Source organism: Acanthaster planci, linkage group LG19 (assembly GCF_054643075.1).
Source record: "Acanthaster planci isolate LZ-2023a linkage group LG19, COTS_SCS, whole genome shotgun sequence".
In the NCBI taxonomy this organism is placed as follows: Eukaryota; Metazoa; Echinodermata; class Asteroidea; order Valvatida; family Acanthasteridae; genus Acanthaster; species Acanthaster planci.
In genome coordinates this window covers 11,441,697-11,465,671 of record NC_141795.1, presented here as the reverse complement: position 1 = coordinate 11,465,671, position 23,975 = coordinate 11,441,697, and the positions used below count along the sequence as shown (strand labels likewise).

Below are 23,975 nucleotides of genomic sequence, written 5' to 3'. Positions count from 1 at the left end.
GTCTTGTTGGTCCGTTTGTCTTATTGGTCCGTTTGTCTTGTTGGTCCATTTGTCTTGTTGGTCCGTTTGTCTTATTGGTCCGTTTGTCTTATTGGTCCGTTTGTCTTGTTGGTCCGTTTGTCTTATTGGTCTGTTTGTCTTGTTGGTCCGTTTGTCTTGTTGGTCCGTTTGTCTTGTTGGTCCGTTTGTCTTGTTGGTCCGTTTGTCTTGTTGGTCCATTTGTCTTGTTGGTCCGTTTGTCTTATTGGTCCGTTTGTCTTGTTGGTCCGTTTGTCTTGTTGGTCCGTTTGTCTTGTTGGTCCGTTTGTCTTGTTGGTCCGTTTGTCTTGTTGGTCCGTTTGTCTTGTTGGTCCGTTTTTCTTATTGGTCCGTTTGTCTTGTTGGTCCATTTGTCTTGTTGGTCCGTTTGTCTTATTGGTCCGTTTGTCTTGTTGGTCCGTTTGTCTTATTGGTCCGTTTGTCTTATTAGTCCGTTTGTCTTATTGGTCCGTTTGTCTTATTGGTCCGTTTGTCTTGTTGGTCCGTTTGTCTTGTTAGTCCGTTTGTCTTATTGGTCCGTTTGTCTTGTTGGTCCGTTTGTCTTATTGGTCGGTTTGTCTTGTTGGTCCGTTTGTCTTATTGGTCCGTTTGTCTTGTTAGTCCGTTTGTCTTATTGGTCCGTTTGTCTTGTTGGTCCGTTTGTCTTGTTGGTCCGTTTGTCTTGTTGGTCCGTTTGTCTTGTTGGTCCGTTTGTCTTGTTGGTCCGTTTGTCTTGTTGGTCCGTTTGTCTTGTTGGTCCGTTTGTCTTATTGGTCCGTTTGTCTTGTTGGTCCGTTTGTCTTGTTGGTCCGTTTGTCTTGTTGGTCCGTTTGTCTTGTTGGTCCGTTTGTCTTGTTGGTCCGTTTGTCTTGTTGGTCCGTTTGTCTTGTTGGTCCGTTTGTCTTATTGGTCCGTTTGTCTTAGTGGTCCGTTTGTCTTGTTGGTCCGTTTGTCTTGTTGGTCTATCTGTCTTGTTTTAGCCAAGTTTTAGTCCCGTACTTTGGTGTGTGGTGTTTACCTAATTGGAGTCTTTGCACAAAACAAACGAAGTACCTTAATGTATCTCCGTTCGTGTAGTTCGTGTATAACCATTTTGGTTGGTGATATTTTCTAGGGTCCTTTAGTGGCAAATTTATTTATTAATTATTAGGATTATATATAATGAATGTTTGTAAATTGTTTTTGGCCCATGCAAAATGTTTTTCAGATTTTATTGTTACTTTTTATTTGACACGATCTGAAATTCGTATTTCGTATTTGCTGTTCAGTGCGGGCTTTCAGCACTGCCTACCCCAATTTTACAGGTAACCTTGTGAGCATTTTTTGCCCTTTCTTTATTTCTTTCCTCACTTTATTTCTGTAGAGTTTAAGAATGATCCCTGTTATCAGTCAATTGTAGAATATCCGCATTTTATTATATTTAATGGTGTTAATTTGTCATAGATTTGGAGGACAATTTGATATTTTAGCGATAGAAATTAGGGAGTTTTGTCTCGAAATGCAAGAGTTCTATGATTTCTATTTCAAAGACGGATTTGCGCCAGGGAGATGAAATTAGTTTGGGATTTTTGCCCTGCCCGACATGTATCTTTAACACTGTATACTCAGTATATGCCCCCGAAGGCTTGTGAAAAAACCCACAAGCGTACATGTACTCGAGTGGGACTCGAACCTCCTGCTTACTAGTGCAGACGTCTTAACCACTCGACCACCAAGCTCGCCGGTGTCAGCTGGCTGGTTCGAATCAGATGTAGCAGCGGGTACAGCGAACAACTATTTCAAAGATGGATTTGTGCCGCGGAGATGAAATTAATTTTGGATTTTTGCTCTCCCTTACGTGTATTTAAAAAAAAAAAAATTAAAAAAAAAATAAAAATTCTATGACTTTGTCATTAATGTCGTTGATTTACAGAAAAGCTGTGTGGCTTTTGTGTATAATTTTTGGTCGGTGCATAATTTTTTGACATAGCTGTTGAAATTTTGTGAAGGAAAGACTAGGTTGTGGAATAAATGTGCTATGGAATGTTTGGACTTGGGACTTTTGTGTGTATTTGGGTATGGGTGCGCGTGTATAGAGGGGCTTGTGGGGTACCGGAACAATGGGAAGTACCCCATAGGGTATTTGTAGGGTACTGAGAGGGTACCCAATAAGGATTTCATGAAATACACTAGATATTTCAAATTTACTCAAAAAGGAGGAATTTTCAAGTGTCATTCATGTGTCGCAAAATGAATTATTTTAAAGTGAATCTGGTTCAAAAGGGAGTGATTTGAAAATTTTGGTGTGTTATATGGGAGGTTTGTACACGAGAACAAAGGGAATACCCCACAAGTACAGCTGTGTAAGGTTGTGTGGTTGTGCTGGATTTTCGGGGATGGTTGCGGGTGTGTGTGATGTGTGTGCTCGGTTGGCCAGCGCACGGGTCAGCTTGTGTATTTGTGCTTTCACCCTTGGAGTCCCACACATCCCCCCCATCACCTTTGTAGTACATTAATAGTACATTAATAGGACATTACATGTATTAATTAACGACAGGGCATTTCTTTGAGTGTAATAAGCTTGCCTTTTTTTGTCTGTGTTACAAACAACCATATGGAAACCAGGCTTTACAAACTATACATGCGGCTGGGCTTTATGTGCATAACCACACTACACTGAAAGCAAGTGTAAACATGATCTGGCAAACTAAATTCACAGGGGCAGCTGATTGGTTTAACAGTCAAGCATTCCCAGCGTTTTCAGTGGTGGAAGTTTAAATATATTTAATCCCCCATTTGCTTTGCAAACACAAAATGTCTAGGAAGTTTTTTAATGTGATGTGCTGAAACTGGACTTTACCACTGCACATCACTCCATCGCAGGGCCTCATGATATTGGAAAGTACATGTACCATACAAGCTTGTGAAAAATTATACATGTATCATACAAATATATGACTCTCAACAGCCAGCATTATTAAAGAAGTGGGCTGATATATCTCACCTTTTTCAACCTTCAGGGGGACCAAAAATGACGGGAATTTTAGCTTCTGGATAACGCCTTACCTCCTTCCTGTGACAATGAAGAGCAACGAGTTGGCATTTCCAGGAAGGAAGGTGACCCAATGTACCCATTGATGACATCCAGGAAGAAGTCTGGGGGATTGTTGTGTTCCTCACACTGAAAGCCTGAAGAAAAAAATCAGTCGCAAGAACAGCCTTTATGATCAAACTTCCAATAGTCTAAAAAAGACATGGCCCTAAACTCTGTAGAATGTAACAATTTTATGGTGTCACTTGTGCAGGATTTTCTCTAGACTCTAGACCTCTCTTGAGTTTAAAACGCCATAACATGTAGTTTTGCATGACACAAGTGAATAAGTATCACAAAACGCAACAGTTTTGGTAACTTGCAATATTGATATCCCGTGACCTTGAATAAAAATCGTGCAGCGTGAAATCCAGTTACACTATACACTATTGTAACAGTGGCACACTGATGTGTTGCATATCTTGACTAGGAGACCTCATCAGAATCTTGAAAAAATTTTAATCTACATGTGATTGACTATCATTAGTACCAAGTCTGCTGGATGTTGCCAAAATGTTTGTTCTATCCAAATTTCATAGTAAGTGGGACGCTGGCTCTCCCATTCACTGTGCACACAGTGTATGTACATGTACTTGTGCCTGTACACTGCCAACAGTTGCACACTGCTGGAAATAAAAAAAACACTTGAACTAATGACTGTAAATAAAGTTGACATATTTACAATAAAACTGGAAAACCATGACTGCCAATAATGGAAGCACTACCAACAGGTGTTGAAACTGCACTGAATCTGCATGCAGTAATTGAGTATTGAAAAGACAAGGTGAATCCAACTTAAACAGAAGCAGCCCATCATCAGTTGAAAAGAGCCATGTCACAAGGGAGTGGTCATTTTGTTGGTAGCGACACAACCCTAACGCATACATTTGTTTGTGAAACAGTGAAGTACAGTTAGATCGATTAGATAAATTGATTTATTCAGCCAATGATCATGATGAAAACCACTCATAATAGGAATTTGTAATGTTGGACCTGCAAACAATGCACTTCATAAATCTACATGTAAATACACAATTAAATCTAAAACACACATACCGGTACTTAAAAAATTGATCACAACAACTATACACACGTTAGACAATGCTCACCTAAAATCACTTAAATCAAAACACTGAACACACTTTTACAATTACAACAATTACTCTGGCACATTTATAAATTTAAAACCTAGTTATTAAAACCACTGCAGCAAGGGAATAAAACTATTCTATGAACAGTTAATTTGTATACACATTTTATACATAAAAATTCTCATTGTTAAAACCTGTATGGTCAATGGCATGAAACTATCCCTGAAATGGTTGGTTCTTGCACGTACTGATATCGACCTTTTTCCTGAATGCATCGTATCAAAATAATCATTAACCGGAAGACAGATATTCTGAACAATGTTTTTAACCTGCTTCCTTATTCTCTTTAATTGTCTGCATATCATCTAAATTGAGTTTAGCAGTTTCAAACTCAGGTGTGGCATTGAACCAGACAATATTAAAGCTGGTCAGGCAAGATTCACATACGTATCTGTAAAAATTAATCAAAATACATCTACTCTCACCATTTAAAGGATTTCAGTGTACATTAAAAATACATCCGTTGTTGGGCCTTTTTCAAATTTTCAGGCACTTGAGTTGACCAGACAGGGTTATCATTATAAATGTACAAAATATTACAAAATACAAAATATTACTGCTCGGTTGCATGCTTATGGGTCTCCCTGTATAATTAAGCCACCCACCAATGGATTCAAAGAACTGAAGGACATCCTCTACTGGTCCATGGTACACAGTCTCTCCCCTGCTGAGCAGATGCAACTTGTCAAAAAGACGGTATATGGAGAACCGTGGCTGATGAATGGAAAAGATGATAGTCCGCCCTCTCTTGGCCAAACTGGGAAGAGGACAGCCCCCAAAACAAGTTAAGTGGCATTTTTATGAAGCGGAAGTTCCAAAAAAAATTATTAACCTAAAATTGTAACTTTCGAAAAAATGAAAGATATAAGGCCCCCCAAGGCTCCGGTTTCCAGTCAGCAGCTGGCTCCAAAAGTGGTGCTGCAATGCAGCTTTTATTTGCCCTCACTTTTTTATTCCTAGAAATGATGTACATATAACGCACAATGTCCATCACTGCATGCATACATACCGCTGCTACCAACACAGAAATAGACTGGCCCCACACTACCGGTATTTACTGTTTAAAAGCGTTTTCAGCTGGTAGATGTACACGTACAAAGGGCATATTAAAGACCACCTCGTTTGGCTGGTTCCCAGATGTAAATGTATAACACAGACATGGCGTCATCTGAAAAAAGTGCATGACTAAATAAAATGGGGGCCTAGAGGGACTCCTTTACTGAACATATTACTCAACCATACCCCATCTAAAACATGTTACACGTAGTAGAAGGATCAAGCAAGTTTGGCAACTTTTGGACTCATTTTACAAAATAAAAAAAAAAATAATTTTGCCGATGCACAGGTCTACAGTGACGCACATTGACCAGAAACCAGGGCCTTTGTTTAGGGCCGATTGGCCAACTTTTAATATAAAGCTATACATCACAGATAGTCACTCATAGTGATTTGAACACTATTTGTACAATGTTTCTGTGTTGTTCAATGTTCTAGGTGTGCTAACGAAGCAATTTTTGCTATTACAACAGACTATGCACAGCTGACAGGTTGATCCACAGACTTCTTGAATTTTGTGTGTGTACAAAACACGAGAGATTAACGTGTTTGAATGTTTGTTTGAGGTGGATCAAGACATGCTTGACATTTTAACATTTTTATTTTTGTAACAAAGTTGTTACTTTACTTTGGGTGACTGATTACTGTTTTTACGTGGTTGTTGTACATACAGTTTATATTTTAGTTACCTTTCACTTTCACTTACTTTTTAGCTCAACCATGAGTTCTTTTTAATAACAGGGCCATTTGAAAAGTAATTGCAGTTGAATGGGTTACCATGAATAAGTTTAAATAAATGAATGAATAAACGTGTTAGCCATGCCTGCGTGTACTACATGTACATATAGCCGATGCACTTTTACACATTCGCTTGCATGCAACTCCAATGTTAACAAAAGCAAGTTTACACTTGAAGGTTCTGTTACACTTGCTGAATGCAGTACCTTGTCAAGAGTATTATAACAGCATTGGCCGTACTGGCATCCAAGCCAGTGGTTGGTTCATCCAAGAACAGCACTGATGGCTTAGTGATCAGTTCCATACCAATGTTGGTCCGCTTCCTCTCCCCACCAGAGACCCCCCGGATGAACTCAGTCCCAACCTAGTGACAGACAAGAAAGGGAAATCTGATTTGTGAAAAACTGCTTTTATATTCATGTATCATTACAAATGCCTCTCTTGTCTGTCGCAGACTAACCCACACACAGCAGAGTGATCTTGCACCTTTCCATTCACTAAATACCAGTATGCTGGTCTCCAATACAAGCCATACATACCGTACAGACAAATCCAGCAAGCAGAATTACATGTAGAAGAAACTAATGAGGTGGCACCACGCTCACAGTAACTGTACTGGCATCCAGGCCAATGTATCCAACTACAAGAATCTTTCTTCCTGTGATACTGTGTGCTGGAACCTCAGTAGTACATGTACGTGTAGCTTCTTACCCGATTGATGATCTTGATATAGATTATTACATGCACTCTGCCTTCAGCCAAGTTTCATTACACCCCAGAGATGTCTCTAATATGCATGGAATGAATGTATTCAACGGGCACTCCTGATGTACGTCCACCATTGATACAAGCAGACTGCAGCGCCGTGCAAAATTTAGGATTTAGGCAAACCATCACAGTTTTTACTGATCGCTATGTTATTTGATTAAAAATTTACGATGATTTTGCATTTAATTATGCCTGTCTAGTTTGCAACATGCAACGTACATGTATGGTCACACACCAATGCTTACCTACTGCCATGGCAACCGATCTCAAGGAAACAACATGGTATTTGACCTTTCTTTTTTTATCATACCCTGTTGGTAAGTATGATCAATTCAAAACAAAGTTCCTCCAGTCAATATCCTGGGTTGTCACTGGTAAGCTCTTATGACACGTAGTTTCAATACCTTTACAGAATAATCTGATTGGAGGATATTTTTTTGCATTTGACATGTAAATATGGTGTAGTTAGAACAAGTCTTTCTCTGAAAACCACAGAAGCATAATTGCCCCTCCACACCGACATCTTTGATCCTAACTTTATCATATCCTTTAAAATCCTTCAGGTTTTTAAAGGGTTTTGCAATGTTGACAAGGTCAACAGCCAAGCAAAACTTAGTTTGCACAGGACTTGATTTCTCCTGAACATACTGGCACAAAAAAACCATGCGGTTGGTTTCCTGCACAGTGAAGGATTTGGGGAGGTTCCAAACATTGATGCTGATAAATTTACATGTATAGGGCTGAAGTTACATGTACATGTACCTACCTTTGAATTAGCACAATCGGCGAGGCCTAGCTCAATAATCACATCTTCTACACGCTCTTTTCTCTCTTCATGGCTGACATGACCCTGCAGACGTAGAGCTGCTGAGAAGGCGAGATTCTCTCGGACTGTCAATGTTCCCATGACAACATCATCCTGTACAATATTATTGACATTATAAAGATTTTGGAAAACTACTTTAACAGCATTGACAATGACTCTGTGTCCAGCTTCAGAAAAACAGTCTGAGTCAGTTCAGTTCAACATTTTGAAAAATGCCTTTGTCTTTGGTGGTTGACAAATGATAGGCTGATCAAGGCAAGTTTGTGAAATCTTCCACTTTTGACTTCTTCGCCAAAACTTCAAGTACCTCAAGTGACTACGCTAAGTTACACAATAATGAGTCAATGTAAGTCTTAGGTTTACAAACTGAATTTTAAAAGTTCCACTGTATGATGTATATCATGGGCATGTAGCCTAGTGGTCCAGGTTACATGTAAAAGTGTACCATGAGCATGAGACACGTAGATACGGTCAGTGTGTTTTAGGTATCTGCATCTGAAATGGTAGCATCAGACTGCATACTCCTCAGGGAGCCGAGACGGTTTGAGGAATGTTCAGATGTGCAATGTTGTGAGCCCCAATAAGAAGGAATAATAGTCTTTTAGCCCCTTTGAATGATAAATGTACACAATTCAAAATACTTTGCACCTTATACTGTTACACTTGGACCATAAACTTTTGAATTGGGGTTCTGTAATTGAACAAATTTTCTAAAACTGGTGACAGGATCTGATGTATTGGTAATCTGCATAGGTTGCAGGCAGTAGACTGTGATGTTCAAATTACATGTACATCCTGCAAAGCACATTCATGTACAGTAAGGATGAATGCAGTCAATGAAACTTCTGTACATCTTGCATACACACACAAGTACATGTACGTGTACATGTAGGGCTGTACATGGGATGAAAGAATAAGATGCAGTGCAAGGATGATGATCTGAGAATTCATTTCATCCCCTACCCCAATTGGTGTAGTCTTCCATGAGCAGATAATGTTGTCACATTATCACCAATCCAGATCTCCTTCAAAGTGTCTGAGGCACTGAGATAAATGCACAGCCAAGGATGTTGGTCAGTTTTCAAGCTGCATGTGCATCAGTGTTTCCCCCAAAGCGTTATAGCATAGCGGCACTGCTACGCTTTACCGAATTGCCGCTAGAATATTTGACTGGCCGCTAGGCTTTATTTTTTACTGCTACACTTTAAAATTGAACCCTATGCTTAAAATGGTGCCATTAAATTACCTTTAACGCTTGCTACAAAAATATTTAATTTTCTAAACACGACGCTGTAAGTGACGGCCGCGCAGTACAGGCAGCCAGCTGGACACACAAGTACGCACATACATGTACATGTGCATGCACACGTACATTAACTGAACATGGCGCATCGTTCTTTTGGAATAGAAAAAGCGAGCGAATGTTGTGATATAAACAACAGACACATAACAGGTCTTCTAGTGTTACTAGTGCACCATGCTTCGCACTCAATTTCACGCAAAATACAATCAGCCTAAACTCATGTGTTTTTTTCATGACTGTCTACCGACTTGGATGAAGTCTAAACGTCGTTGGTGCGCCGGACAATATACTATATCACAAGTATCCGCTGCAGTAAGTTAACAAAAGTTAACGAATGCGAAATTGACGTCATCAAAATTTTGCAGCTAAATACTCACACATATCATGTTGAAATATTGACATATGTTCAACCTTTTGCAATTTTATTTTTGACAATGAAAGATAATCTCATTTTTCCTTTTTTCTATAATTCCCGCGAGGCCTATAAGTTTTACATTTATCACACAACTGTTTTCTTAAAGTATTTTGTATGTCTGAGCCTTATTTATCTTAGAGATAAAAATACACTTTCAGACTTGACTATCACCATGAACCACCATGTACAAAAATAGAATATCAATTATGTAAAATAATTAAAGGGCCAATGAAATAGGATTTGTATTGCTTTTAACCATGCAAGAGTCTTAACCAACTATCAACTTGGACAATTGCTCATGACAGGTATGAGCTGTAATGACAACTGTTGTTTTTATGTTAATGAGAATTTCCACATTCATTTGCAATCTGTGAGCCAAATCTGTGAGCGGAATATCCCCCCCCCTCACTCAGCCTTTTCCTGACCCAGACCCACTATGCTTAAAGAAATTCCTGAGGGAAACACTGTGCATGTAATCAGTTGTACTAGTCACAGTACAATGGTAGACTGGACCACAACAACAAATCCAAAAACTTCGGTTACTGTACATGTATACACATACATGTATACCACACGTACATGTACATGTCATGCACCTACTGGTACGTAAATGGCATCCAAGTTTCGCTGCATTAAAGGGGATCGGCCATGTAGGGTTAAATTGACGTCATATGATGGTTTTCAACTGTCTTATATAAAATAAATTGCATTAACTCCTCTTTTATCTCATTAAATCAGCAAAAATTGGCATTTTTCTATGTGCATTTTTCATTCTCCGCCTGGGCTCTTCACAAAAACTTATTGAAATCGGTTAATGAGAGCAGCAGACAAATCTTGGCGAAAATGTGACACCATTGGACGGAATCAACTTTCCAGACAAGAACGCATACCGGTAGTTCTGGTAAGACAGTTGATAGGTCCGCGCAAGAATAATATTCTCTGCTCTGGCGCGTAGTCGAGTACGTAACTCGTATGTGTCAAGTCAACCACATTTCGTCGGGTGCCCGGCAGAAGGGCATAAGTGCACTTAGGCCCTTTTGCAGCGAAGCAGGATCACAGCAGAAAAAATGTTCCTGGCAAAAGGAAGTAAGAAATACACTCTCTTTATTTAGTAAAAACAGATATAATTTATACAAAATCAACCTGAGCTGTACAAAAAGCAATCTTTGAACAACTTATTAAAAGACTTGGGCATTTTTTTTTTACTTTTTGCCAAGAAATCTTCACATTTCATTAAAATACAATAGTTGCATACTTTCGTCCTTTTGCCACAAACAGTTTGCAGTGATCATGCTTCCTGGCAAAAGGGCATAAGCGCTGACGCCCTTCTGCCGGGCACAAAACAATTTGATCTTGTTTCCTATGTCCTTCTCTTAACACAGGGCAAAACTATTGGACAACTTGACGCATTGCGTTAATTTTGTTTTGCATCAAGCCGTACATGTGTAATAATTTCTATCGTGAATTGTGAATTTCGAAAGAATGCTGATAAACTCTGTTGTCAGAGGCTGTTGTCGCAATCAAAGCAGTTTTTATATCTTCCCAAGCAACTTTTCACACCAGCATTTGCGGGTTAGATTTGTGGATAACACACGATCAGATTTTTACGAGGACTCAAAATTCCAAAATGCATGTGCACGTTTATATACACGTATCATTACTGACACGTATACACCCATGTATGTACTACACGATGTAAAATGGGACTATATTGTACTGGCGCACGTGAACTTTTTCCAGTGCAATTAATGCCGCACGGTCATGCCAAGCAAGTGACTTGTAGTACACAGTGAAAACAAATTGTCGGAATGGAACATAAACTTTGACGAAGTACATGTAGGCTAGCCTATAACCATACAAGAACTACTTCTACTATACAGCTTTTGAATAGCCAATGGTAGGACAATTACGTCTTTTCAGAAAGACAAATTTTTATAATGGTGCAGGAAAAAATCATGACCAGTCAATGCTTTGCCATAGATCAAGTCAACGCCATGCCCATGGCTAACAGCCTCGAGTTGCAAAATCTCTTCCTGAGTGTATTCTGGTTTGAACTGATAAGGCAATATTGTGCCTCATCAGCTCCTTCAATGTCGCTTTCTTCGTCAAATGAATAAGACGAACATGACAACTGACTGCTGTCATGATTGGAAAAAGTATCAAAGCTGGAATTAACGTTGCTTGAGTCTGACATGATGGCACACGCTATCACTAATGCTACTACTACATTATGTACATGTCGACGCATCGTTGCATAACATTAAACAGTCGCCGGATAAAGGACTCCGTCCTGTGATGTCACAATTCCAGGGAATTTCTTCAGACAACTTTCTGTACCCGAAGGCTGTTGTTTAGCTTTTGCTCTGAGATGAGAGTGAAATAGGGTCGTGAAACTGAAAACTATAATTTTAACAAATTTCTGTGCATTTTGAAATTATTCAGATGTGTTTTCTTCTTAAATATATGTTTGTTTTATGCGTTGATGCATGTTTTACAAGAAATCTTCCGAGCACGGTCCATCCCCTTTAACACATGCACATACATGTATGCATATAATATACTGTACAACAGTGTTCATGTACATGTACATACATCTTACTTTATGCATAATATGTACATCAAGCACAAGTAAGGAGTTCCGTGTCAGCCGACTCCAACAACATACATGTAAAGTACCGGTACCTTTAATATTTCTGTTCTCTTCTTTTAAGTGCCGTACTTTATGTCCTTTAAGCCTCCAACATCATACTTCCAACAACTTATCACACCACAAGCATTTGCAGTGTCCAAACTTGATGTTATTGTGTGCCCGGTATTCAGGCATTTTTTTCCACACAACTAGAAGTGCGAACAGCTTACTTATATCTGTGAGATTACTCAATCATGGAAGAATGTAGCGGAAGTGTGAATTTTGATTGAGAAAGGAATGTGATTATATATGGTGATTATACATGTACATGAAGGCATCTGCAATATGGTGTTGAACATAAGGAAACTCTGACCAATTACATGTAAGTCCAATACACTTGGCACCATGCCAACATGGCCTGTAATGTTGAGAACAGTGATAATGATTATTTTCAACGCTCTAGGTAAAAACTTCATATTAAAAAAAAAATGCTGCAATTCCAACTTCTATAATTCAACACTCATATCTAGTTTTTGCTGCCTTTTTTACACACTTTCCCAATAAACAAGTTCCTCCTGTGAAAAAACAAATTAATCACCCTAGAAAAACAAACAGAGCAATCAATCATGGAGAAGGGACCCAGTACCTGGACAACATAGCCAGACACACACTTGAAGTTTGACGGCTGTGGGGCACCATCTACCAATACAGTACCAGTTAATCCCCGGGGATCCTTCCGTCTAGCCAAAATGTCTAAGAGCCTGTCAAATAAAAAAAAGCAGATCAGGGAAGGAAAAAATAAAGATATCTTGTAGTGGACGTCCCTGACTCAGTAGGAATATGGGTCAATGGGACGTAGTTTATTATGTTTGTTATTTACAGTAGATTGTGACACCAGGAGAAGGGAAAATATTTGGTCAATTTACAACTAATCCTCACCAAGAACTCTTACTGGTTCTGTTCCTCGATCACAGAACAGTACCAGATGGCCAGCTCAAGCCTGTAGGATAATTTTCAGATTAAATACTTCAGCAGGTATTAACAAGAGTGTAGGACTATACTGACCAATCCTTGCACAAGTAACTGCTTACAGTTAAACCAAAAGATATCAACGAATCCTTGACAATACTTTCAATTCCAATAAATTAAGTCGTTATTGAGACAGCTGAGTGTAACTGAATATGGTCATGTCCTTTTGTTAATCCCTTGAGGATGAAATGGCAGGCACTAGCTAATCCAGTTACAAAAACCCTAGGAATTCACACACCAGTGATTTATGAGAAGTTGCTGACTTGGCACAGTAGGTGTTTGCCATTACATTTCTTGTTAGTACCAGTAATAGTGCCCATTTTCAAAGCAAGCTTCTGAATTGACTTAACTGCTTTTGCTGGTACACTGTCAATGATACCATACAATTACCATACATGTACATGTACATACTGGTACATGCATTTCTTTGAGGAAAGCACTTGAAAAATTGAAATCTTTTTCTCCATATGAGAACCATGGAACAAAAAATCTCACTTACTGTGAAACTAACCATATCTGTAAGCAGTTTTCATAATCAATTCACACTTTTTCTGCTGACATTATGTATTCTTTTTAGAATACCACTGTACTGTGTCCCATCTACCGTATATTTACATATTCTTATGTAATGTACCGTATAACTTACGATGTTTTTCCACTCCCTGTTGGACCCAGAATTGCATTCATTCCTGGCTGGAACACTCCACTAAAGGTGCAAAGTATTGAAAGCAGGATAAGAACTTAAATTTCCCTCAAAAAAAACCCAGAAATAAACAGGAAAGAGAAAGCTTACAGATTGAAAGCATGTAGTACAAGTTTTGAGGGATATTTGCTGCTTATGTTTATTGTCAAGGTTGATGATTCTACAAAGAAACTATTTGATCTATACTGTACATGTAGATGCCAAAATGTAAAAGAAGACGATAAACAATATGTACTGCAGACTTACGTGATATCCCTCAAGATGCATTTCGTTACTTTTCTCTTGTTCACTTTGATATCCACTTTGTAGTTGATGTTATGGAAGGATATGGTTGAACCACATACCTGCAGATCCTGGACAAAAAAAAAAGAAAAGCTGTTTCATATTGAGAGTAATGAAATCATGTACCGGTACATGAATGCATACTGTACTTAGTTTTGAGAGCCTTATGTACAAGTACATGAATGGTATACTGTACATGTACAGGTCTCAACATAGAAGCAAAATGTACATACATTCCAGCATATCACTTACAAACTTATTTAAGCTGTGCATCTGAAATCAAGCTTACAAACTGCACAACTTGAATAACAAATTTTGATAAACCCCAAAAGAGCTAGCTTCACGTTGTTTCGGACCATCTCAAAGCCAGGGGATGGAACCCTCCTCATGGCTGCTGCATATCATTTTTAAAAACTTGTGCTACAGCATATAAAGACTTCAATACGAGTATGATATTATATCCCACCTTTGAATTACAGCGCAGTAAGATACTACGCACCTTATTAATACTCTGCTTTTATTCATGTCATTGTTATTATGCTTGTGAAGTTGGAATGAAGTCTAACATGGGCTTTTGTTGCATGGTCATTTATACCAGTAGTTCATGCCTTGAAGTATGGTATGTCAGCCTGCGTGCACTGACCACATTAATGGGAAAAGTTAACATTGTTAGCTGACATTTCAGCAGTAATGGACACTTGTGAGGACAGTATGTCAAATTTTCATAAAATTGAAGGCAAAATGATTGTTAGACTTACATGCACATAACTGAAAAAACTCATGGAGGTTCTGCACAAAAAAATGTACCATGACAATATTAGAGAAAATGTCAAGATGGGGCCAGAGGCAGATTCCTCCACTGAGGTTAAGCTGTATCAAGAGTTCATTCTCCCCCCCCCATCATTTCTTCCTTATGGAAGAAGGAAGGTGGGAAAGAACAGATCGAATTCCTCAAGAAAGCATACCCGGTGACTCCAACCCTGGTTCCATATTGACACCATTTACTGAAATGTAGTACTCGAGTATAGTAGCATAGGTACATGTACACTGTACCAAAAAAGTTCATTTTAGTTCCACAGGACAATGAATTAGCACTTTTCCCTATGGTCCAGAAAAACAAGATTGTTTCACGGACCCTAATATTCACTAAGCACGACTTTCCGAAGACCAGTAGTCCTTACTTTATAACACTGGTGTCAAAACATCAGCAAAATATCAGTCCAAACAATTTTGGACTCTACACATTATGAATGGCAGAAAGGAAATAATTGCCACTTGCTGGAACATTGTAAGTTGCTTCCACACGCAAGATAACAGACAATTCCACACTGTCACTCCCAGCGCATATCCGTACACCAACTAGAACATGCACATGTACCGTTACATGTACATGTTAGCTGAATGTCTTCAACATGTTCAAGCATCATTCTTCATATCTGCCCAAAGGGTCTTTCTGTCAAATTATTCCTTGATCCTAATTCTATTCAAGGCTGCATCTGATGGGCTCCCTGCTAAATTCAATGAGAGTCCAATCCTACGTGTACATACATGTATACATGAAGCTAAGGCTTCCATAGCAAATGAAATCAGATCCAAGAAAATCCTACGGTCCAAGAATGCATGGCCAACAAACCCATGTGAAAACAAAGACTGTTTCTCTGCTCACGTAAAATTGTACATGTGCACGTAGATCCAAGAAAATTTTCCAGTATATTTGCTCGCTCATTGGCAGCCCAGTTCAGCTACATACTAATGTATAAGTTGTCCCCCCCCAAAAAAGTTAACATAGAAAACCTTACCATACTTTGCTGACACTCCATCTCAATACTCTTTCTGCTGTACCTTTTGCAAAGCCTCAACAGATCACAACCTACCGGTATATGTTACATGTCCATTCAGCAATGCTTCACAAGTATGGTCATCTGTCTTTCTTAATATTTATCACTGGCAATAATTGTACAAAATGCTGGTACAATGAAACATGCTATTATACTAGTGCATGCCAGCAGCTAGTTGGATTGAAGCTTTTCCCCATTGTTTATGATACAGTCAATTCATTGACAGTCTGCTGATCCTATCAATCTATGCAAGATCTTGCCATGATCACTTGTGTCTATAGAGAGTAAGAAAAAAGTTTATCAATTCATTCTGGGTTCAAAACAGCTTATAAAAGCTTCATAATCTGAATCTTCAACATGAAACGGACATGAAACTTACATGTATAATATTGTAACCAAAAAACATATATAATCTACATACTGTACAGGTACATGTATTTTTCTGAAGTGAATGAAGGTAACACATCCCTGGTTTTTGGTCGATCTTTTTCTGCACGTTATTTTAGAACAGCTTGTAAAGAGTTGCCAAACTGCTCCAGCCAAACAAAGTCAGGATTGCAGATATATTGCTTGAGGCTCACTTTCAGCAAATCACTGCATAAACCCCAATTTAAAGGAAGGGGACACCGTTGGGTTTTTTGTCATACACTGTACATGTGCTTTCACAAGATTGGTGATTATGGTGTATAAGATTCACTGCAGCTTTGATTCCACTGACTTGTATCATGTTTGAGTCAACTGCTTTGTGAAAATCAAGAAAAACAGTGCCGCAGTTTCAACAATTTTTGCATGTAAATCGAAGATCTTGTAATTTATCTTAGGAAAAATACAAGGTAAGCAAACAACATCTGCAGGGTCAGGGTGGGGAACTGGCATGACAGCTAGGTTTCTCTACAAGAAAATCAGCGCCAGTTAATGAATGTGGTGTCCGAAGTGAAATGAACAATTAAAAAATGGTTAGCTGACCGTCCACTGTGTAAAAAGAGAACAAAATTTTTGTTTTCTCAAAACCTACAGCATTCTGGGCAAAAATACCGGTATTTTACACCATAACAAACTGTTATGTACCGGTAATTGTTTTAAGTAGGATATTCCGGGATTATATGGTAGTTCTATTTGGGGGATTTTACCAGTGGTGTAACCTACAGTACCTTTAAGTACTTTACTACAAACATTGCTCAAAAAGTCTGCTCACTGATGATCACTGACATACAGTAATAAGCAATAAACACAGAATTCACCTTACAACAGACCGCCAACATGCAGACTTTATTCATAGCAAAACAGTTGTGACAGTGAAGATTCTGCCTAAAATTGCATCATCACCTCATCCATGTACATGTATATGTATGTATATGAAGTTTAATTCAGAAGAAATGGCCCACAAAATAAAGGCTCAATTCAGGAAATACATGTATGTGCACTGGTATGCCGGGTAAATGGAAATCCAGGCAACATGATGACAAATGCATACATGTACCATACTTAGACTCAGTTGATGTTCTAGTCTACATGTACATGTAAGCACACATTTGCCAAGCAATATCTCTGAAGAAAGTAGGCCAGGTATAAAATAATCCCCCCTTCAGACCAGGCATTTGTGTCAACAAAGCTTGAGTGCACACAACTCCAAAGTAATAAAAACAGACTAGAATGTCCTACTGTGACTAGAGTCCAAACTGTCACTTCAAAAACAGGGTTCAAGTCAAAATGCTTCCATTTCAATATTGCTCCCTGTCTTGCCGGAGGGGGGGGGACGCTTGCACCTTCAGCAACAAGTGCTGACAATCCAAGTACATTTAGAAGTGCCTCTAATCCAGACTGCAATTTGTGAATGTGAGTGCATGATGATAATAATGCAATTTGCAGCTTAGGACTCAGTGGAAATATTTATGCCAATGACCTCTCAACAGCCAAGGAAGGAGACATACACAAACAAATATCTCAGGAATTCTAATGGATTCAGATAATCCACTTCAATTACTTTGATCTCAACTGGGTTTGTTTTGCCATTGGGACAAACAACAGAATACTTCGTGACTTTTCATTTCAATTTTTTTTTACATTTTCCGAGCAACTTCCAAACCTCAGAATCCGCCAGCTGTGTGCATTTGAAATATTTAGTTGAACGTGAAACTGATTTGTGGCAATTGAGTGCATGTTGCCTGTATATTTTCAATTTTAACATGGCAAATTTACAACATAACATGTTTATTTCTGAAAATGCTCATTTCTGCTCAATTCATAACTATGAAGATCTGTTCCATCCTCAAAATTCAGGCAGATTCTAGTCTTAGTTTTTAACTCAAGAGGGAAGAAATGCTGCTTTCCGGAGTCCCCAAGTTACAGTAACTTATAAATAGATACTCACTTGGGGTCTGTTTGTTTTACAAATCTGGATCTTGATCCTAAACTTGTTCATGATATCCATTAGGTGAGTTGGTTTAATGTTGACGCGATTCCCTGAATGAGCAGGTACTGTGCATGTATTTGAGTAGTTTGGAGACAAAACATTAGCATTCAGAACATGAAGTAGGTCATAAAAAATACAAACATTTGCAGAAGGCCTCAAAATACAAGTATTTTGGCATTCTGATTTTGTCCCAATACTAAGGGTCCCAAACAAACATACATTGTACATGTACCTTATTTCTACTTTGCTCTTCTGGCATCATTTTCGACACATGCACATACTGTACAGTACACATCGGCCGCACACTGCCTGTTATTTTGGTTCACTTGAACAACTTATGAAAGGGCTTGACTACAAGAGTGCTCGAAAGTTAACTGGACCATAGATTAGGCAAGAATTGTGAGAAATTTCAAAACATGATCCAATACAACCAGAATTCAAACAACATAACGTCATTCTCTGAGTAGACACTTTAAAGGTGTGACTTCCTGCAAGAGTTGACAAATGAAACAAAAGTCTTTCTATGGGCAGTAATCTCAGTTTTGCTTCTGGACAATGAATAAATGCATATACTGTAGGGTACATGTATCCACTAAACAAAGTGAAGAGCATCAGTCACGTTTGCAGACAAGGTTCCTCTACCACAGTACATTTTGGTCAGACAGATGGGGGTGCAACGGAGAAGCTTAAACAGGCAATGAAAAGAACCCTTCTTTCCCCAGTTATAACCTTAATACAACAAGTGACAAGACCATCTTCTAAACTTAACGAGAAGAAATGGAACAGTTTTCTTATTTATGGTCGCAAAATGTCAAAAATATGGGCTCTCAAGAGAGACCCTTTTTGCCGATTTCAGAAATGCTCATTATGTATTACTGATATGCCAGTGACTCCGAAACGTCATGGGGACCTACATTGTACCAGTACCGCTGTAAACACACCGTATGTGTAGCATGTACATACAGTAGGAATCTTGCGGAAGAGGCAGACTCAAAATGTAATGTTCTTGCACGGTTCTTGTCCACTAAAGTCATTTGAAAGAGTTTAAGACCACCTGGATTTTTCTGGCATTTCTGTCAATGGGCCTGCAAAATCCTTTGTTTCATCAGACGATTACATGTATATAGTACAGCAGTCCGTAACTTGAAAGTCGTGTTATTAAATCATTTGAATAAAAGTTTTTGCCAAGACAGGTCTTGTGTGGCATTCTGTCTTTACTGCAGCATGGGTAAAAAAGTCAGTCTCATTCAGGTTCAAAGGGCCCAAATAGTGACCCCTCCTTCAAGAGGGCTACTCTAAATGCAAAATTAGCTAGAGGGCTTGTTGCAGCAAGATTGCTGTGCACATTGCCCTTTCAAAATTCCAAAGAGATGGCTCATTTTCTGATCAGAAAAAGAATGGTCATAGAAAAACTACCCCTCATGAAGACCATGTCAACTGGTCGCAAATTGTGAAGGATCCCTCAAGTTCTTGTCGAAAGATTGAAGCAGCTTTGCAGTCCACTGGGACAAATGTTAGTGTAAGCTAACAAGGCTCAAGTCACAACCTGCCCATAAACCCCTTCTCAAAGATTTATTTGCTAAAGTTTTTCCTTTGAGTTACCATATTCTGCATGGGTGGTCTTAAACTTTTCAAAATGACTGTACATGCATGTTGAACACTTAAACTGGTTTGTGTTGTTCATATTCATGGGACAAGACTTTGTTTGTGTCCTTTATGTTCATGGGACCAGACTTTCTTTGTGTCATGTTCATGGGACCAGGCTTTGTGTCGTTCATATTCGTGAGACCTGGGCCTTTGTAGCTTAAAGAGGTACCAACTTGAAAAAGGCTTCACTATTTCAACATCTACCAGTAGGGTTTTGGAGATACATGTACATTGGTCACCCCAAAACCAAGATACAATTACATGTAAATCATCGGCCAAAAATCAAAACAGGCATTTTCTTTCCACTGCTATGGTACATGTACATTTGACAGGGACTGGCAAACCACCCTGGGAAGCTCAGTGATTGAGTGGTTAAGATGTCTGCACTACGTTAGTAAGCAGGAGGTCGTGGGTTCGGGTCCCACCCTTGTAAGCTTGTGAATTTTTCATTAGCTTTCGGACAAGCCCTGAATATACGGCATTTATGAATACATGTACATGTATCATACATGTACTGTACATGTTCATCGCGTGGGAAGGCAAAACCTGTAATTAAAAGTCAAAGTTTGTGTTTGAGTGTTGATTTGACGATGTAACTGAGGAGGGATATGCACAACAGACATGCATGAAGATACATACATATACCGGACTATGTACATGTACACTGTATATGTAAGCTGGCATCATTGAACCCCAAATGCAGTGAAACGACGAGTTTTGACGTGTAGACAACTCACAAAACTAGACACTAATCCTTAAGATGCATGAACCTACCTGTAAATTCTTACTCTTAGCTGGTAAAAATAATTGTGAGATTTGTTTTGAAAAAAAGGAGCACAACTTACTTAAGATGGAGTGGTATGTAACATACATGTACAGTTATTTGCTTGGCATACATGTGCACGTTTACTCGTGTTCAAGTGCAGTGGCAACAGACTATTCACACATCGCGGAGAATAACAAGGAGTATGCTGACCTGTATTGGATGGTCTGTACTGTGTAAGATGTGTACACAATGTGAAGCTTCTAGAAAAAAGACAGTAACCCATAGGCATGTCTGAGTGCCGCGTCTACAATTCTCAAAGTGTCATGGAAAAAGTGATAAACACGTATAGGATTCTTATAGTGAAAGTGATTTGATTTGATTCCTATGACAGTAACTATAATTTACTCATCAACGAATGAGGATTATGGCACACTGTCCATGTTCCAGGACTGTGGTCCCAAACGTGGCGGTGGTCTACCAGCACAGCACTGAGGCGAGGCTACATGTATGACGGCAGCTGCAAGTTCTGCAACACACTACATGTACAAGCAACTGGCAAGACTTCTCCATCACTTTCCTACATTCTAACTGCTTCTGCAGATGCTGGATATTTGACCAGCAATCCTCCAAAAATCCTTGGAATATTACCAGCACTTATCTGTGACGGGATGGTTTAAAATTGTCTAGCATTGTCTTGACATGATCCATTCAACATGTTGAATGAAAACCAGGAGAACACCAAGTCTCCATTTACAAGATCCCTGTCCGAAACTACAAACGCACATGACTGGGATATATTTTATTTAGTGACAAGCGGCAACAAATCATGTCCTTAAATGAAAGAATCAACATACATGTACATGTACAGTCATTTGCAAAAGTTTAAAACCACCTGGAATATCACTGGTTTCCGGTATTCCTGTCACATTGTCTCACTGAATGATTACTTAACATGTTTTTACAGTCATGGTGCATAATATTAGCATACTAGTGCTACATGTACCTGGTATACATGTACATTTACCCATTTAAATGATATTTTTTGCAAAGGCAGATCTTGTATGACATTTTGTCTGTAAAGCAGCATGAGAAAAAAAATCCAGTCTAAGTAATCAGATATAAAAGAACTACAGTACTCTAATGTAGTCAAATACTGTAGCTGTAAACCAAGATAATAAGGTTACTTATTGAAAATAAACATAAGTTGCCATGATTGATTGGTTTAAGTTTGGTTTTTCTTCAGGTTAATGCATTTTGCATGGCTGGTCTTCAACTTCTGCAAATGACTGTAGGCCTACATACATGTATATACATGTACGTACAGTACATTTACACTGTACATGTGTACTGTAATATATTATGCAATGCCTGAATAAATCCCGTCACATGATTGGTGGGGTGTTAATCACATATCAGGAAATTATGTAAATTCCGCAGTTGACTGTAAAACACGTACAGTGCATGTACCGGTAACTAATTATTCACTGTGTACCATTGCTCTACATGCATCGTGGCTCTCCACACAAAGAAGGAATGTTTTTGTTGTGTGAGTCCACCTCTGAAGACAATGGCAAGTTATGCAAAACACCATTCCGTTTCTTCTACAGATGGGGATTTAATTAGGCGCTGTAAAAAACAATAATGAATGTCACACATCCATGAAATGGAATTATTTCATTCAGTGAGCAGAAAACTGTATGACAACAATTTGGTGGGCTTCATCAGCTAAACGGGTACAAATAGGGTGACAAGTGCCGGTACATACTAGGTAGTCTGTCCCAAGTGTCACGATATGGAGTTTTTGAAGGGAAAATAAATTAATGCTCTAATAGGCCGCCACCTGTAATTTCTATCATGTTGTCTCGCTCCCACCTCATGTACACGTATTTCTGAATACATGTATTTTTAAGGTGCATATTTCATGGATAAGAACATAGTAAAAGTTCTCCATGAAACAACCAGTCATTTTTGAGAAATTAATTATATACACGATCAGCTGTAATTTGACCTCGCCTGACAATGGACGAGAAATCTATCCGCAGCAGATCACGTAACAATATTTTGTCAATCTAAAGCTGCATATAGTGGAAGTCACGGGTCGCAGTTCATAGGTCATGGCAATCACCTGAATCATGGTGATTGATTTTTTTTTCATTTGAGCCATATCCAAAATGAAGAGGCACAACAAATTACAAAGTTGCGATGGCTGAAAATTGTCCAGTGCTCAAGAGAATGGCTGGATGTGATGTGCGTTTGGACCAAAATGGCCAAATTTATCACACACTTGGTAGATCTTCCCTTCAGTGAGGTACACGAAAACAACCGGAGTTGGGTTTTCACCCGTGTTATCACTGGTATATCAATAAAAAGTGAATCATGTCTGCAAAAAAAAAGGAGAGGGCGCGCATTTCTGTGTAAAAAGGGAAAATGGACTCAATTTTTTTTCACTCAGTTTTTTAATTTGGTTGTATTTTTACAATAGCATATTGACTAAAGCTATGGACAAAAGTCCTCAACTAATCTTTGCTGGCTTTTTAACTTGAAAATCCACCTTTTAAACATTATGTCTGTAATTATTTAGTTTTCACATATCAAAAGAGCGATTACACGTTCTTCCTAAACAACCCCATTTTAATTTGTAAGCTGAGTTAAAATTTGGATATAGTTTCATGAGAGCATTTTCTCTTTACATGTTATGGCAAACATTCCCTTTATGTGACAGTCAATTTACATAACTCCTTTGCTCAGCGCAATCGCTTGGCAGTTTGGCTCAGACTGTACAGTTCATGTAAGTAGGCAGCCATAAGCTGGTGGTCAGGTGGTGAGTCACTCACCTTTAAGCCACAGCAGAGCCAACAAGTACTGCACACCTTATTTAGTACAGTGTAGTTGACACTTTCTTCAAGGTTCCACGTGCTACTGTAATGCTCATTGACTGGGGGTTTCTTTTGTACCATTAAAGATCTGGAAAGGAGACCCAAACATGTATACATGTATGTGTCTGGTGTCAACTTTCCCCTGTGTCACATTTCTATTCTTGCTTTTTCAGGACAGACCCTTTGAATCAAGTGGTGGTGATGATGTAACGTGAGTCACATAATACACAAAAAGTTAACTGTATACCAAAACCCCAGGGTTATTGAGTTTGTCAATTATAAACCACCTCCTTTGGTGTGCAACAAACCAAATTATAACAACACCAACCCTAGGTTATCTGCATAGGATAAGATATCTAGCACTGAAAGTTGGTAACGCGAGTTACATGTAACGCGAGTCACAGCATTTAGCGGTAGGGTAACGCGAGTCACAATTTAAACTGTAGT

General features: G+C 38.8%; 1 protein-coding gene across 6 annotated transcripts in view; it reads right to left on the bottom strand.

The window, feature by feature from the left end:
- Positions 1-23,975, bottom strand: part of LOC110988144 (broad substrate specificity ATP-binding cassette transporter ABCG2-like) — an 88,477-nt gene that overhangs the window by 18,072 nt on the left and 46,430 nt on the right. For 4 of the 6 annotated variants that reach the window (XM_022251404.2, XM_022251410.2, XM_022251403.2 and 1 more), the window contains 7 exons: positions 13,953-14,059; positions 13,650-13,709; positions 12,621-12,735; positions 7,568-7,720; positions 6,240-6,397; positions 4,845-4,996; positions 3,064-3,186 (listed from right to left, as the gene is read on the bottom strand). In XM_022251404.2, the coding sequence (XP_022107096.2) occupies positions 3,064-3,186; positions 4,845-4,996; positions 6,240-6,397; positions 7,568-7,720; positions 12,621-12,735; positions 13,650-13,709; positions 13,953-14,059 (868 nt within the window). Of the gene's footprint in view, positions 1-3,063; positions 3,187-4,844; positions 4,997-6,239; positions 6,398-7,567; positions 7,721-12,620; positions 12,736-13,649; positions 13,710-13,952; positions 14,060-15,787; positions 15,908-23,486; positions 23,625-23,975 lie in introns of those variants that run through there. The other 2 variants (XM_087129700.1, XM_022251409.2) reach the window with 2 other exon arrangements.